We start from the raw sequence: 13861 nt of genomic DNA, 5'->3' as shown, positions 1-13861 counted from the left end.
TTGAAAACAGACTGATCATTCCCCACTAGAACAGATCAGACAGAAAATGAATGATGGATCCTAACCAGTCAAGAGCGCAGCAGTTGAAATATCTAGAATTTATTCTGGTTGTTTTTCCCTGAAGTAAAATGTTTGATTTTTGTTTAATTCCTTTAGTTGATCAAGCACATCAGGGAGTATGATATAGGATTTGGTGTTAAAAGAGAAAAGTAGATTAAAAGAAGCAAAGTAAAGGGTGGCCTTTCTTAGCATAAATGGGGCATGTATTGGAGATAACTAGGACATAATAGAGCATAAATAGTATTATATTGGACATAGGTAGGGCATCATTAGGACATAAATAGTATTATATTGGACATAGGTAGGGCATCATTAGGACATAAATAGTAATATATTGGACATAGGTAGGGCATCATTAGGAAAACAATAGGACATAAATAGTATTATATTGGACATAGGTAGGGCATCATTAGGACATAAATAGTATTATATTGGACATAGGTAGGGCATCATTAGGACATAAATAGTATTATATTGGACATAGGTAGGGCATCATTAGGACATAAATAGTATTATATTGGAAATAGGTAGGGCATCATTAGGACATAAATAGTATTATATTGGACATAGGTAGGGCATCATTAGGACATAAATAGGACATAAATAGTATTATATTGGACATAGGTAGGGCATCATTTGGACATAAATAGGACATAAATAGTATTATATTGGACATAGGTAGGGCATCATTAGGACATAAATAGTATTATATTGACATAGGTAGGGCATCATTAGGACATAAATAGTATTATATTGACATAGGTAGGGCATCATTAGGACATAAATAGTATTATATTGACATAGATAGGGCATCATTAGGACATAAATAGTATTATATTGACATAGGTAGGGCATCATTAGGACATAAATAGTATTATATTGACAAAGGTAGGGCATCATTAGGACATAAATAGTATTATATTGGACATAGGTAGGGCATCATTAGGACATAAATAGTAATATATTGGACATAGGTAGGGCATCATTAGGACATAAATAGGACATAAATAGGACATAAATAGTATTATATTGGACATAGGTAGGGCATCATTAGGACATAAATAGTATTATATTGACATAGGTAGGGCATCATTAGGACATACATAGTATTATATTGGACATAGATAGGGCATCATTAGGGCATAAATAGTATTATATTGACATAGGTAGGGCATCATTAGGACATAAATAGTATTATATTGACATAGATAGGGCATCATTAGGACATAAATAGTATTATATTGACATAGGTAGGGCATCATTAGGACATAAATAGTATTATATTGGACATAGGTAGGGCATCATTAGGACATAAATAGTAATATATTGGACATAGGTAGGGCATCATTAGGACATAAATAGGACATAAATAGTATTATATTGGACATAGGAAGGGCATCATTAGGACATAACTAGTAATATATTGGACATAGGTAGGGCATCATTAGGACATAAATAGTATTATATTGGACATAGGTAGGGCATCATTAGGACATAAATAGGACATAAATAGTATTATATTGGACATAGGTAGGGCATCATTAGGACATAAATAGTATTATATTGGACATAGGTAGGGCATCATTAGGACATAAATAGGACATAAATAGTATTATATTGGACATAGGTAGGGCATCATTTGGACATAAATAGGACATAAATAGTATTATATTGGACATAGGTAGGGCATCATTAGGACATAAATAGTAATATATTGGACAAAGGTAGGGCATCATTAGGACATAAATAGGACATAAATAGTATTATATTGGACATAGGTAGGGCATCATTAGGACATAAATAGTATTATATTGGACATAGGTAGGGCATCATTAGGACATAAATAGGACATAAATAGTATTATATTGGACATAGGTAGGGCATCATTAGGACATACATAGGACATAAATAGTATTATATTGGACATAGGTAGGGCATCATTAGGACATAAATAGTAATATATTGGACATAGGTAGGGCATCATCAGGACATAAATATTATTATTTTAGACATAGGTAGGGCATCATTAGGACATAAATAGGACATAAATAGTATTATATTGGACATAGGTAGGGCATCATTTGGACATAAATAGTATTATATTGGACATAGGTAGGGCATCATTAGGACATAAATAGGACATAAATAGTATTATATTGGACATAGGTAGGGCATCATTAGGACATACATAGGACATAAATAGTATTATATTGGACATAGGTAGGGCATCATTAGGACATAAATAGTAATATATTGGACATAGGTAGGGCATCATTAGGACATAAATAGTAATATATTGGACATAGGTAGGGCATCATTAGGACATAAATAGGACATAAATAGTATTATATTGGACATAGGTAGGGCATCATTAGGACATAAATAGTATTATATTGGACATAGGTAGGGCATCATTAGGACATAAATAGTATTATATTGGACATAGGTAGGGCATCATTAGGACATAAATAGGACATAAATAGTATTATATTGGACATAGGTAGGGCATCATTAGGACATAAATAGTATTATATTGGACATAGGTAGGGCATCATTAGGACATAAATAGGACATAAATAGTATTATATTGGACATAGGTAGGGCATCATTAGGACATAAATAGTATTATATTGGACATAGGTAGGGCATCATTAGGACATAAATAGTATTATATTGGACATAGGTAGGGTATCATTAGGACATAAATAGGACATAAATAGGACATAAAAAGTATTATATTGGACATAGGTAGGGCATCATTAGGACATAAATAGTATTATATTGGACATAGGTAGGGCATCATTAGGACATACATAGGACATAAATAGTATTATATTGGACATAGGTAGGGCATCATTTGGACATAAATAGGACATAAATAGTATTATATTGGACATAGGTAGGGCATCATTAGGACATAAATAGTATTATATTGGACATAGGTAGGGCATCATTAGGACATAAATAGTATTATATTGGACATAGGTAGGGCATCATTAGGACATAAATAGGACATAAATAGTATTATATTGGACATAGGTAGGGCATCATTAGGACATACATAGGACATAAATAGTATTATATTGGACATAGGTAGGGCATCATTAGGACATACATAGGACATAAATAGTATTATATTGGACATAGGTAGGGCATCATTAGGACATAAATAGTATTATATTGGACATAGGTAGGGCATCATTAGGACATACATAGGACATAAATAGTATTATATGACATAGGTGGCATCATTAGGGCATCATAACATAAATAGTATTATATTGGACATAGGTAGGGCATCATTAGGACATACATAGGACATAAATAGTATTATATTGGACATAGGTAGGGCATCATTAGGACATAAATAGGACATAAATAGTATTATATTGGACATAGGTAGGGCATCATTAGGACATACATAGGACATAAATAGTATTATATTGGACTTAGGTAGGGCATCATTAGGACATAAATAGTAATATATTGGACATAGGTAGGGCATCATCAGGACATAAATATTATTATTTTAGACATAGGTAGGGCATCATTAGGACATAAATAGGACATAAATAGTATTATATTGGACATAGGTAGGGCATCATTTGGACATAAATAGTATTATATTGGACATAGGTAGGGCATCATTAGGACATACATAGGACATAAATAGTATTATATTGGACATAGGTAGGGCATCATTTGGACATAAATAGGACATAAATAGTATTATATTGGACATAGGTAGGGCATCATTAGGACATAAATAGTATTATATTGGACATAGGTAGGCATCATTAGGCATCATAAATAGTATTATATTGGACATATCATAGGACATAAATAGTATTATATTGGACATAGGTAGGGCATCATTAGGACATAAATAGTAATATATTGGACATAGGTAGGGCATCATCAGGACATAAATAGTATTATTTTGGACATAGGTAGGGCATCATTAGGACATAAATAGGACATAAATAGTATTATATTGGACATAGGTAGGGCATCATTTGGACATAAATAGTATTATATTGGACATAGGTAGGGCATCATTAGGACATACATAGGACATAAATAGTATTATATTGGACATAGGTAGGGCATCATTAGGACATAAATAGTATTATATTGGACATAGGTAGGGCATCATTAGGACATACATAGGACATAAATAGTATTATATTGGACATAGGTAGGGCATCATTTGGACATAAATAGGACATAAATAGTATTATATTGGACATAGGTAGGGCATCATTAGGACATAAATAGTATTATATTGGACATAGGTAGGGCATCTATAGGACATACATAGGACATAAATAGTATTATATTGGACATAGGTAGGGCATCATTAGGACATAAATAGGACATAAATAGTATTATATTGGACATAGGTAGGGCATCATTTGGACATAAATAGGACATAAATAGTATTATATTGGACATAGGTAGGGCATCATTAGGACATAAATAGTAATATATTGGACAAAGGTAGGGCATCATTAGGACATAAATAGGACATAAATAGTATTATATTGGACATAGGTAGGGCATCATTAGGACATAAATAGTATTATATTGGACATAGGTAGGGCATCATTAGGACATAAATAGTATTATATTGGACATAGGTAGGGCATCATTAGGACATACATAGGACATAAATAGTATTATATTGGACATAGGTAGGGCATCATTAGGACATAAATAGTAATATATTGGACAAAGGTAGGGCATCATTAGGACATACATAGTAATATATTGGACATAGGTAGGGCATCATTAGGACATAAATAGTATTATATTGGACATAGGTAGGGCATCATTAGGACATAAATAGGACATAAATAGTATTATATTGGACAAAGGTAGGGCATCATTAGGACATACATAGGACATAAATAGTATTATATTGGACAAAGGTAGGGCATCATTAGGACATACATAGTAATATATTGGACATAGGTAGGGCATCATTAGGACATAAATAGTATTATATTGGACATAGGTAGGGCATCATTAGGACATACATAGGACATAAATAGTATTATATTGGACATAGGTAGGGCATCATTAGGACATACATAGGACATAAATAGTATTATATTGGACAAAGGTAGGGCATCATTAGGACATACATAGTAATATATTGGACATAGGTAGGGCATCATTAGGACATAAATAGTATTATATTGGACATAGGTAGGGCATCATTAGGACATAAATAGGACATAAATAGTATTATATTGGACATAGGTAGGGCATCATTTGGACATAAATACATAAATAGGTAGGGCATCATTTGGACATAAATAGGACATAAATAGTATTATATTGGACATAGGTAGGGCATCATTAGGACATAAATAGTAATATATTGGACAAAGGTAGGGCATCATTAGGACATAAATAGGACATAAATAGTATTATATTGGACATAGGTAGGGCATCATTAGGACATACATAGGACATAAATAGTATTATATTGGACATAGGTAGGGCATCATTAGGACATAAATAGTAATATATTGGACAAAGGTAGGGCATCATTAGGACATAAATAGTATTATATTGGACATAGGTAGGGCATCATTAGGACATAAATAGTATTATATTGGGCATAGGTAGGGCATCATTAGGACATACATAGGACATAAATAGGCAAACGTGATATATTATGATGTCATTAACGTTCGTAAATGGATGATATAACAGGGGCTTTGAAGGTCTTTTAATTTGTCAACATTTATTCAACAGACACCACAGACACGACAGACGCTACTGCTGATACAGGTGCCACGGGCGCCGCGACACCACAGACACTACAGACGCTACCGACGATACATGTGCCACGGGCGCCACAGACACCACAGACACTACAGACACTATCGACGATACAGATGGCAACGGGTGCCGCAGACACCACATACACTACAGACGCTACAGATGCCGCATACGCTACAGATGCCACAGACACCACCGGCACCACAGACACCACCGGCACCACAGACACCACAGACACCACAGGCACCACAGACATTACAGACATTACAGACACTACAGACACTACTTGAAGAGATGTCAGGTAGGTTATCCTTCATCCTTCTTGTACATTTTAAACAAGCGATTGGTACTTACTTCATTGGCTTGAACAGCGCCTGTCCGTAGTTATGGAAGGTCATGATGAGCTTCAGTTGAGTTCCTCCTGACTTCATGACTGTTTAGGGAAGAGACAAAGAGGTACAATGTGAATTTACTGTATCATCTTGAGGTACAGAAACACAGAGACATCCACACGACCATACACGAGCACACACACGCAGGCACACACAAACGCAGGCACACACACACACCAATGGACACCCTTCCCCCACCCCACTAGGAATGTGACAAATTGAAACATTTTCCTAACTATTAAACAGCCGGTTTTAAGAAAAAGTATCAAATTCCACATGAATTCACAATGCAGAATATGTTCCTATCGCGTATGAGCACTAGGGGGCAATGAAGTTCTATGTACCGGAGTCGGCTGAATCTCAAATTTAACACGTGGATTGGGCCCTTTATCGTGGCCACTTGCTGTTGTGTTCGATAGTGATAATTAGAGTCCGAAGGTGTTTTGGCCAAAATGAGCATTGAGACGATGCGTACTCGATTTCCCAACTGACACTTATCAATATTCCAGAAATATGAATCAATTTGCAATCATTGTCTTCCTCGACTTGTCCAGTAGCAGTGTGTAGGTAAAATCACTGGGGAACCCAAGCCCCCCCCCCAAAGTGCTATATTACAACCTGTCCAGTAGCAGTGTGTAGGTAAAATCCCTGGGGAAGCCAAGCCCCCCCCCAAAGAGCTATATTACAACCTGTCCAGTAGCAGTCTGTAGGTAAAATCACTGGGAAACCCAAGCCCCCCCCAAAGAGCTATATTACAACCTGTCTGATGTGATAATTGTGTTGTTTGGTTCATATTCCTTGACACTGTGATATACAGGCCTAAAGGCCGAGACTATAAGAAGACACAGTGGCAGAATAAATTCAACCAAACCTTTCTTTCATCACAAAACCGGATAACATCCTCTGTCCAGTGAAGTCCACAAAGCATATTGCATGTAACAAACACTTACATGACCTACAGCATGGTCAAGCAAGTTAATGTTTCTGACATTTTCGGACCACTAAACAACTATGGATTTAGAACCACAGAGATTTACTGCAAGTCACAAAGAAAACATGAGCTCCACTATTCCAGCACCATTTCAACTTCAACATTTCAGCATCATCAAATCACCTCTGCTTAGTCTAATACAGTGACAACTAAAAGATACTAAAAACGATTTAGTCCAATCAAGGTAATCTAAATATGATGCGGCTGTTCATGGTTCTGATTTCTATGTGCGTGTGTGTGTGTGTGTGTGTGTGTGTGTGTGTGTGTGTGTGTGTGTGTGTGTGTGTGTGTGTGTGTGTGTGTGTGTGTGTGTGTGCGTTCGTGCAAGCAGAAAAACACTACTTTTAGAGAAACGTCAATGCCATCCTCTCTTTGATGTTGACGAAACCTGTCTGTGTGTTTTCTTAACATTGACGTACCTAATAGAAACGATTGGTAACACTTAGTGAATACCCTCTTCACCCTCTTCATAATGCATTAGAAGCATTGTGAAGTGTTGCAAATGCACTTACAGTAATATGTGTCTTCATAGGAGGTCTTACCAAACTATTGCCTTCAGTTCTTTTCAGTGATCATATTCCTGTGATGTACAAATACACTATTAGCAGGAAACAGCAGCTACTACACTTCAGCTGAATCCATGCATGGATCTCCTCAATTGCAAAGAGAAGACTCAATAACCCTGTTAGAGGTGGACTAGGTTAGGCTGTACAGTAACTAGGAAACTCCAGACTACCCAGGAGGCTAGAAGTTTTCCAACTCCAAAACTCTCTCCGCCCGTGTAAAAGAACAGTACAATTACCTACGCCCATCTTTCCCTTCAGATCTGACCCTCGCGCCGTCGCTCCGTTTCACGCGGAGGGAGTGGGCCAGGCTAAATCAGACACGCTCCAGACTCTGCCTGATTATCTGTCTAACAAAAGGCCTGAGAGGGGCTGTCTAAATGGCTTGTGTTTCTGTCATAATGGACAGGCTTTCAGGGGATTTGTCCATATATTACAGAGCATTAACTTGAGCATATTACACAACCCTGCAGCTCTGCTTAACCACAATGTAAACAAGCCCTGCAGTCTCCTCTTTCACTCTTTCTTTCTCCTTTGCTCTCACACTCACTTTATTTATATTTGTCTGTCTTTCTCTCTCAATCTCTCTTTATTTCTCTGCATTGGTCTTGTAAACTCTCTCTCTTAAACTCTCTCTCTCTCCCAGCTAGGTCTCTCTCTCTTACCATTTCTCTCTTTTGTTATAGGGCAAAATGTATTAGATTTTCCAGTTGCTGGGTCATATTGATAGTGCTATCAGATCATCTAACATTAATCCTTTAGTTGTCTAAACACTTTGCCACCGTGACCTGCCTCTATATAACGCTTTCGAAAACTGCTTGTGACCCGCCCCCACAAACAAAACCATTGTGTGTAACTAGGACACTGATAATGAGCCACGACCCGCGATCCAAAAGGAACTGGATGAGATGCACCAGCTGGGTTGCGCTGATCTAATCGACAAAACTCAAAAAGGTCATCCCTGATGAAACATTCAAATGAGATTCATGGTTCAAGTGGATTGAAACTAGGCCAGTGTTAGCATAGAGTAGCCTACAGTGTGAGTCACGGCCACCTGTAGTAGAAGCACTGCTATGCATTCCATAACAATTATGATGGCCATCCATAGTGCTCTCTCTGTCTGAGCATCCCTGAATTCATGAATGACAATGTATTTTTTTTATTTTTACAAAAGCTCCCCCTCGGGGGAACACTTCTGTATCATATTGATGAATGCGTTCTCTGTCTCTTTCTCTCTCTCTCCCTCTCTCTCAAACACACACATAGGCGTACACGTGCACACACACACGCATGGTCACACACACACGCACACGCACGCACACACACGCACACACACACCTGGGCTGCTGTATATGTATGAGTTATGAGATATTCTGCACACTGAGAAAAAGGTCATATCTTTACAGAGAGACAGGCTCAACCAAACATTATCAGCAGGAAAAATGCTGAAGTGGAAACTTTCCTCAATATCTGCACCCTGTGTTGTCTCTCTCCCTGGTCCAAGCTGGACTGATTGGGAAGGTGGCTGTCTGTGTGGAGGTACAGTATGCACACACACACACACACAAACACACACACACACTCCTCCACAACCCCCACATTCCTTCCCCCACACACACAGCGTTTTATATGGCCATCTCTGAGTGCAGATGCAGTTGATTGATGGGCAGAGCAATGGAAACAGTGGGTGACACACACCTAGAACAAGAGGTGCCATGGAGCACGAGTGATTACATCCTGTCCAGGAGTGATTGAGGAACTAATATCAATGCTGGAGGGAACTTTAATGGCGTGGTGCAGCGGTTCTTATTTTAGCCCTCGTCTTTGCATGCACACAAACATCAGCATAGACACGAGACTGTGTACGTATGTATCCCTCGCATGCAGGCACACACACACACCCACACAGCCACCCCGACCCCCTTACACACACACAGGTCTATGATATGGCAGACCTCAGACTGGTGAGCGAGGGAGGCAGTACTTCATTGCAGCTGTAGCTCTCCAGTGGGAACAGTAGCAGTCACAGAGGTGGACACATTAAGCCTGCGACAGCCACATAATGTCACCTAAACACTCGGTGTGATTGCTTTGAGGTCTGAAAGATTATTTTCCATAACCAAACTGTTTGACACAGAAGGATTGATGGTTTTTCATCTATTTTTCACTTCCTCTGAATGTATTTGCTATCTGTAACAAGGGCCTCAGGTAAAAATGAAGGGGGATTTAATTGAAACTCAGCATTGGGACAAAAGCACCGGATGTTGATTAAATGTGGCTTTCTATATGATGCCTTTACTTAAGTGTCTATGTGTGTATCATAGTTTTTTTTTTCTCCCCTCCCCCCCCCCCTCTCCTCTCCTCCCTCTCCTCCCTCCTCTCCCTCCCTCCTCTCCTCTCCTCTCCCTCTCCTCCCTCCCTCCCTCCCTCCCTCCCTCCCTCCCTCCCTCCCTCCCTCCCTCCCTAGTCTCACAGAGATGCACTGCACAGTATTCTTGGTATTCTAGTTCATCCCAGACTCACCCACACTGGTGATCCTCTGGGTGACCAGATCCTTGAGCAGGGAGTCCAGGACAGGGTTGTGTCTGGAGTAGAGTTCGTAGCGGTTGATACCGATGTGGAAGCGAAGCCAGTTGGGGTAGGACTCGGCTGTCACCTCCCCTGTAGGGGGGTACTCCTCCTCTTCCACGTTAGCTTCATTGTGCCTAGTGGATGGAGAACAGAAGCGAGGGATGAGTTGTAGGAAAGGAGAAGAGGAGAGGAGCTCAAATGTCAATGCATTGTCTAATTCACTGCTACAGATTTGGTAACGAAGATGACTGCTACAGCAGAGGAGGCTAGTGGGAGAAGCTATAGGAGGTTGGGTTCATTGTAATGGCTGGAATGGAATAAATGGAATGGTACCAAACACATCAGACACATGGTAACAACGTGTTGAACTCCGTTCCATAGATTCCATTCCAGACATTACAATGATCCTGTCCTCCTACACTGTAGCTCCTCCCACTAGCCTCAGGTGTGTTCATAAGCCTCACAGTATTCTCCTGCATTAATGAGTGTGTTACAGGGTCTGCTTTGGGATTGGATGGATTTCAGATTTTTATGATGGTATCCAGGTTATCAAAAAGTTTCCTTAGAAATGTCATTAAGTCTAATCAAATGACATGAATTAAATCAAATATCACACCGGCCGTCAAAGTAGAGTCCTACATGCAATATCAAGGAAGCTGACGTTTAATGAAGGTGTGAAATAGTGCTGTAATAAACAACACTATGTTGCTAAGCAAACCTGAAGCCAATGTTTATGATGCAACCACCATATATGGCAAATCACATCATCATAACATATATTGGACAGACTCACCATTGAAATTCAATCAATATGTTGTTTACACATGATTGAACACAAACAGCATCGTTATTGAAGTCATACATAGGCTACAGTCAAATCAAATAACCTAAAATCTATGCCTACAGTGTTGGTTGAATACAGGACACATATCTGTGGCCAAACTCTCTATTCTTAATTAAGTTGTTACATTGTAATAACAAAATAAGTATGAAAATAGTATTCCTACCCCCACATGCTTAGGAGATCATTAGATATTAGAGTAAACCACGGCAGAATAAAATAGGGAAGTAGCCTACAGGTGCAGAGGGCAGGGGGTGCTCAGAAGACCACCACAGTTCAGATCAAAAGAAAGGCCATCGTTTGAGTGTGGATGGATAGATAGTTTATTCACTACACAACGGTAGAGGTGGAGAGGAAGAGTTGAATAGATAGATTGGATTGTCTTCCAGGTAATGATATCCCCATAGAATGGAGAGAGTGTGAGGAGAAATTATGATAGATAGATGGATAGAGAGAGAGAGAGAGATAGCAGTAGAGAATAAAGAATGGGTTTGCATGCAGGAGTATAGTGGATAGCAAGCAGAGATACACTGACTGATGCTCAGTTCAAGTATCTGGACAAGTGGACCATTAGTTATTAATATCACTTTTGTAAGTAATTAAAACAGTGAAAGCCAGGGAGGAAGTCAATTTAAGTAACGGTTGCTTGAGGGTAATAATCAATTTATGGCACTATACACCTGTCACTTTGATTTCTTATAAAGTGATACACCTGATTCATTTTATCCCCAGCTTACCATTCTTGATTCCCCGCTGCTTTCGGATATAACCTGATGTCAGTATTCACGTTGAACAAGGTGTCGTCGTCTGTGAGGGTCGGCAGGTCCGTCTTGTATAAAGGATGCTCGAACAGAGACGGCAGCCGGAAGATACCGGGCGCAGCAACGGTCTTACCCCCGCTGGCGTCTCTGATGAGCGGCTTCTGGTTATCCGCTGTCCCGTCGTACTGTTTCATTCGTTTGAAAGACTCCGCTCTCTCCCCGGCGACAGGGATTTTTTCCAGGGAATGGGACGTGAGGTTTGAGCTCGGCTCGTTGCTAAAATCTTGCAGGATTCTCAGCGTGTGTTTGTTAGGCCAGCCCGGTTCCGCCACGGACCTTGCGCGTTGCTTTCCCCAGCTCCCGGCCTCCTCGCTCGGGTTGTGAGTGCACTGGCAGCCACCGTTGCCGGTTTCCGGTCCCGCCGCTCGCTTCTCTAGTTTTGGGAGCAAGTCTATCATAATGTGCATAGTGCACGCCACCAAAAACACCATGAGTATCAAAACTCGAAATTTACGAAACAGTATCATCTTGATCATTTTGTACAGGATTCACTTCTAAGTAGTTGTTGTTATATCACTAAACCATAAAAGCAGCGCACAACACCGATATATATAAAAAGTATAGTACATGTGAAATATGGAGCAAAAACCCAATGTAGATAATTTTGATATTTTTTCTGGTCATTCCAAACATAATCCGTGTTATATCAGAAACTCCATGTTTACGCACAGAGCGCTGGTCTTTTAGAAAAGACTGAATTATTCATATTCAGCCAGATGGACATGCCGACTCATTGCAGGCACCATAAAGCAAATAGGTATGTGGCTATTCTGAATACGGCAGAAAACAATATCTAATCGTAATAGCAGTGAATAGTTTAGGGAATTTTAAACGTGTTTTAGCACAATTGCGTTGCGAAAGCACTGTTCCATCATCAGAACATGCAATGCTGAGCATAAAAACGTGTCAATGCTGTCCAATCGTCATTTTTGTTAAAAGTCCGAGGGACAGTCTTTATTCAATTTCAGATTAAAAAATGTAGCCACAGTCCTTGTAAGAAATAGCAACAGGCACAAAAAAATGCGTTAAAGAAAAGCAACGCGAAAAAAATCGACGATATTTAAAAAAAACATGTGGTGCTTTGTCAGCTGAAGATACGTGGATGCAAACCTAGGCCAGATCCTGTCAAAAATATAAATCTTCTGTCTCCGTCTTTCCGTTCAAGGAACAGCAGAGCCAGTAGGCTTCACCGCTTGGCAGGTGCAGAGATTTTCGCTTCCACTTGTCCCGTGGCTGTTATACTTCTCATTCGAACTAGTATCGTGCTCTTACTGGGTGGGTGTGTTAAATATTATGATCAAACCCGTCTGAGCCCAGCCTCGCCGGCGTCATAGGGAAGAGATTGGCTGCGTCTACATGCAAACAGCGATAGTGACATAAAAAGAGAGAGAGCTTCAGAAATCGTGTTGGAACGATATACTGTAAACCTGGCTGCAACTCTCCACAGCGCAAGAAGAGGGCGTCTTGTATTTCTAATCGCAATACTGCTATGTACCACTGTGCAGTCGACCAGACCCTGCGCCAGGATAAAGGGGGAAGTTGAAATCGGTGAAGGGGCACACTTTTGGGGTGTTCTTGCATTTGAATTATATTAAATTCGGTTTATTTCACGCTATACCACAACAAACATAAAATTCAAATGTCGAGGATCCGAGATCATTGATTGAGTGCTTTTGAAGTGACAGGCTACATATTTCTCTCCAACCTATCTCCGCTGCGCTGTATCAGTACAATGGAAAGCGCCCTGCACACTAAAGCAAGGCCGTTTTGGTAATGAATAGGCTGCAAGATAGATAGGTGATTTACCCTATGACAAACAGCCTATGTGA

General features: G+C 39.4%; 1 protein-coding gene across 1 annotated transcript; it reads right to left on the bottom strand.

Moving 5' to 3' along the window:
* Positions 1 to 6191: 6191 nt before the first annotated feature.
* On the bottom strand, positions 6192 to 13449 carry LOC135554581 (extracellular serine/threonine protein kinase FAM20C-like). The gene is made up of 3 exons (XM_064986968.1): positions 11949 to 13449; positions 10323 to 10504; positions 6192 to 6286 (listed from the first exon to the last, which is right to left on the bottom strand). The coding sequence occupies exons 1-3, from the start codon at positions 12506 to 12508 to the stop codon at positions 6204 to 6206; spliced, it is 825 nt and encodes a 274-aa protein (XP_064843040.1). The 5' UTR covers positions 12509 to 13449; the 3' UTR covers positions 6192 to 6203.
* Between the last annotated feature and the right edge of the window lie 412 nt (positions 13450 to 13861).

Source organism: Oncorhynchus masou, chromosome 14, assembly GCF_036934945.1.
Source record: "Oncorhynchus masou masou isolate Uvic2021 chromosome 14, UVic_Omas_1.1, whole genome shotgun sequence".
NCBI classification, from domain to species: Eukaryota; Metazoa; Chordata; class Actinopteri; order Salmoniformes; family Salmonidae; genus Oncorhynchus; species Oncorhynchus masou.
This window is presented reverse-complemented; position numbering and strand designations above follow the sequence as displayed.